This window comes from Berghia stephanieae, chromosome 2 (assembly GCF_034508935.2).
Source record: "Berghia stephanieae isolate SIO BIC M18660-M18661 chromosome 2, UCSD_Bste_1.3, whole genome shotgun sequence".
Taxonomy (NCBI): Eukaryota; Metazoa; Mollusca; class Gastropoda; order Nudibranchia; family Aeolidiidae; genus Berghia; species Berghia stephanieae.
The window spans coordinates 97,606,777-97,609,962 of NC_088361.1; the positions used below are offsets into that span (position 1 = coordinate 97,606,777).

The 3,186-nt window shown below is 34.7% G+C and overlaps 1 protein-coding gene across 2 annotated transcripts in view; it reads right to left on the minus strand.

Moving 5' to 3' along the window:
- Window positions 1–1,996, minus strand: part of LOC144963789 (uncharacterized) — a 33,635-nt gene extending 31,639 nt beyond the window's left edge. For both annotated transcript variants that reach the window (XM_078897727.1, XM_078897728.1), the window contains exon 1: window positions 1,257–1,996. In XM_078897727.1, the coding sequence (XP_078753853.1) occupies window positions 1,257–1,892 (636 nt within the window). In that variant the 5' untranslated portion in view covers window positions 1,893–1,996. The remainder of the gene's footprint in view (window positions 1–1,256) is intronic.
- Between the last annotated feature and the right edge of the window lie 1,190 nt (window positions 1,997–3,186).

Here is a 3,186-nt window from a genome sequence, read left to right on the forward strand (position 1 = left end):
CTCTCTCTCTCTCTCTTCTCTCCCCCCCCCCCTCTCTCTCTCTCTTCTCTCCCCCCCCCCTCTCTCTCTCTCTCTCTCTCTCTCTCTCTTTCTTTCTCTAACCTTACTAAAGATACTCTAACCTGATGAAACAAAGTTTTCCATCACTTGCAATGTCGAAACCGATGGGAAACAAGTAATACTGGGCTGTTTTTCCATAAGTTCCTAGAACTGGCTTCGCTTTGTTATTTAATAATTTTATTATCTACTATTTTTTAAAAAATATTTATTACTATATTATAATATACATATATCTCAATATGGGGGATGGGGGATGGGGATTCGGGAGGGGGGGGGGGGGGAGGGGTCTTTTTTTTTCGTTTTTTTTTCCAATGGGACTTTTGCCCTTCACAACTGGGAACTTGTGGAAGACTCCTTAATAATGGCGTCGGTCAGCGTCGTAAACGACAACCGACTCAGCAAATTGTTTTTGAAATTAGAAAAATCACACCACTTATAAAAAATGAAATTTATCCTAGACGTCTATATAGTTATTGGACTTTGCAACTAATTGAAAGTCCATAATATCAAAAAGATTAAGTAATAAAAGTGCTGTGAAACTACGGAAGTTCTCCCTTTATTGAAGATTGCAACTAATTGAAAGTCCATAATGTCTACAAGATGATTATAATATAATAAAAGTGCCGTGTAACTACGGAAGTCCTCCCAAAGGATAATTAGATGGGTACTCTAGTGTATCAAATAGAAGGGAAGGGGGGGGGGGTAATAATAGGTGTGTGTGCACTTTGGCCAAACTTTAATAGAATGGGGGGGGGGGGGGGGGGGACAGAGGAGGAGGGCTGAGGGTGCAATTTGACCAATCTATAGAATGAAGGGGGTGGGGAGAAGAGGGGAAGGCGCATTTTGGGAGGCCTTCCGAAAGTTCCTCGATCTAACTTCTCTTTCAATTAGTATATTCACCGTGGCACTTTTGTCGGGCGGTTATTTATTTCATTTGGTACAATATAATAGGAATAGCAAGTGGCACAAACATCTAAAACTTAAGAAGCAAGTTGTCAAGTGATCCTGAGCTCACGATTTTTTTAAAACGAGGACTAGACCTAGATAGAATTCTTTGTAAAAGCCCACCGTTTTCGTAATAGCAATCATTTTTTACTCGCGTATTAGCATTGCTTTCAAAGTTTGTATAAACAATCTAAAACAATGCTGAAACACGAACTGCAATTAATTAACGGTTAAACAATCAAAATGCTCACCCATTCGTCCTCGGTTTCAAATCTAGTGGTAACTGCAGTGTCGTATGATGAATCCTGGAAAACGAAGTCACTGACATCTTCAAATAGGCCTGGTGTGTTGAGCCGATCCTCATCTGATGTGAGTACCTTTTCTATCAAAGAAGGCGTCCTCGAACTTCGAGTACTTTCCACACTAATGGAATTACAACTATTATGTTGGAGTTTGGAAACAGGGGTACTCTCTAATTCTTTGGCAATCGACACATTGATCGGCTGTCTATAAGGTCCATATTTGAAATTTGAATTCGTTGAGGCGGATTTCACAATGGATAAAGAATTGGTCCCATTGATGGAGCTCGCGCTAGTAGAAGTTATGTTTAAACCCAGTTGATCTGTTACCGATCTGTGTCCATTTTCATTTAAACAATTATTAAAAATATTCTCACACAAAACCGATTCATTATTTTCTTTTGTCACTGTGATATCCTTTTGAATGAAATTGACGTGGTTATCAGATTGAGTTAACAAATCTTTCAACTTTTGTTGAGGTTTTGTCTTGCAGGCTCGATAATCTTGGTCTTCAGCGCTGGTCTTTGCTAACAGTTCAGCTGGCAAACAGTACTCATCTGTATTATCGTTTTTCTCGCCGGTGGCCATGTTTTTCCTCAATGATTGCTAAAGATATGAAATCACGGAACAAAACTGCTACTCGCCGCGAGCTAAATGACCAGTTTACTTTCCAATTGTGACATAATTGACCTTTCTGTCCCGTGAGTCTATGAGAACACGTGAGCATTTTGGCGGGAAATATTTCGGATACACGGGGTGGGGTTTGTTTGGGGAGGGTGCGTGTGTGGACACGATGAGTACAGTTCACAACTTAGATACAAACACACCCAAACACACACACACACACACACACACACACACACACACACACACTCACACATACATACACATGTTTTTTTTTAGGAAGCTGAAAGGCGAGTATTTGGGTTTTGGTGGCAATCAAGTCACCATTTCTGCATTCCAAAATATCAATAATCAACACACAGGGCTATGTGCATCCTTTACCCTCTAATATTAATAAGTAATAAGCCTGTTAGCCTTAAAGAGAATGTTATTATTATTATTATTATTATTATTATTATTATTATTATTATTATTATTATTATTATTATTATTATTATTATTATTATTATTATTATTATTGTTATTATTATTATTATTATTATTATTATTATTATTATTATTATTATTATCATTATTATTATTATTATTATTATCATTATTATTAGTATTATTATTATTATTATTATTATTATTATTATTATTAATATTTTTATTATTATTGTCATAGATAGCATTATTATTACTCCTATTACTACTCCTATTACTACTACTACTACTACTACTACTACTACTACTACTACTACTACTACTACTACTACTACTACTACTACTAACTACTGCTGCTGCTGCTGCTACTACTACTACTACTACTACTATTACTACTACTACTACTACTATTACTTCTTCTACTACTACTACTACTACTACTACTACTACTACTACTACTACTACTACTACTACTACTACTACTACTACTACTAGTACTACTGCTACTACTACTACTACTACTACTACTACTACTACTACTACTACTACTACTACTACTACTACTACTACTATTATTATTATTATTATTATTATTATTATTATTATTATTATTATTATTATTAATATTATATTATTATTATCATTGTCATCATCATCATCATCATCATCATCATCATCATCATCATCGTCGTCGTCGTCGTCATCATCATCATCATCATTATTATTATTATTATTATTATTATTATTATTATTATTATTATTATTATTATTATTGTTGTTGTTGTTGTTGTTGTTATTATTTTTATAAGCCAACAAAACAAAATATCAACAA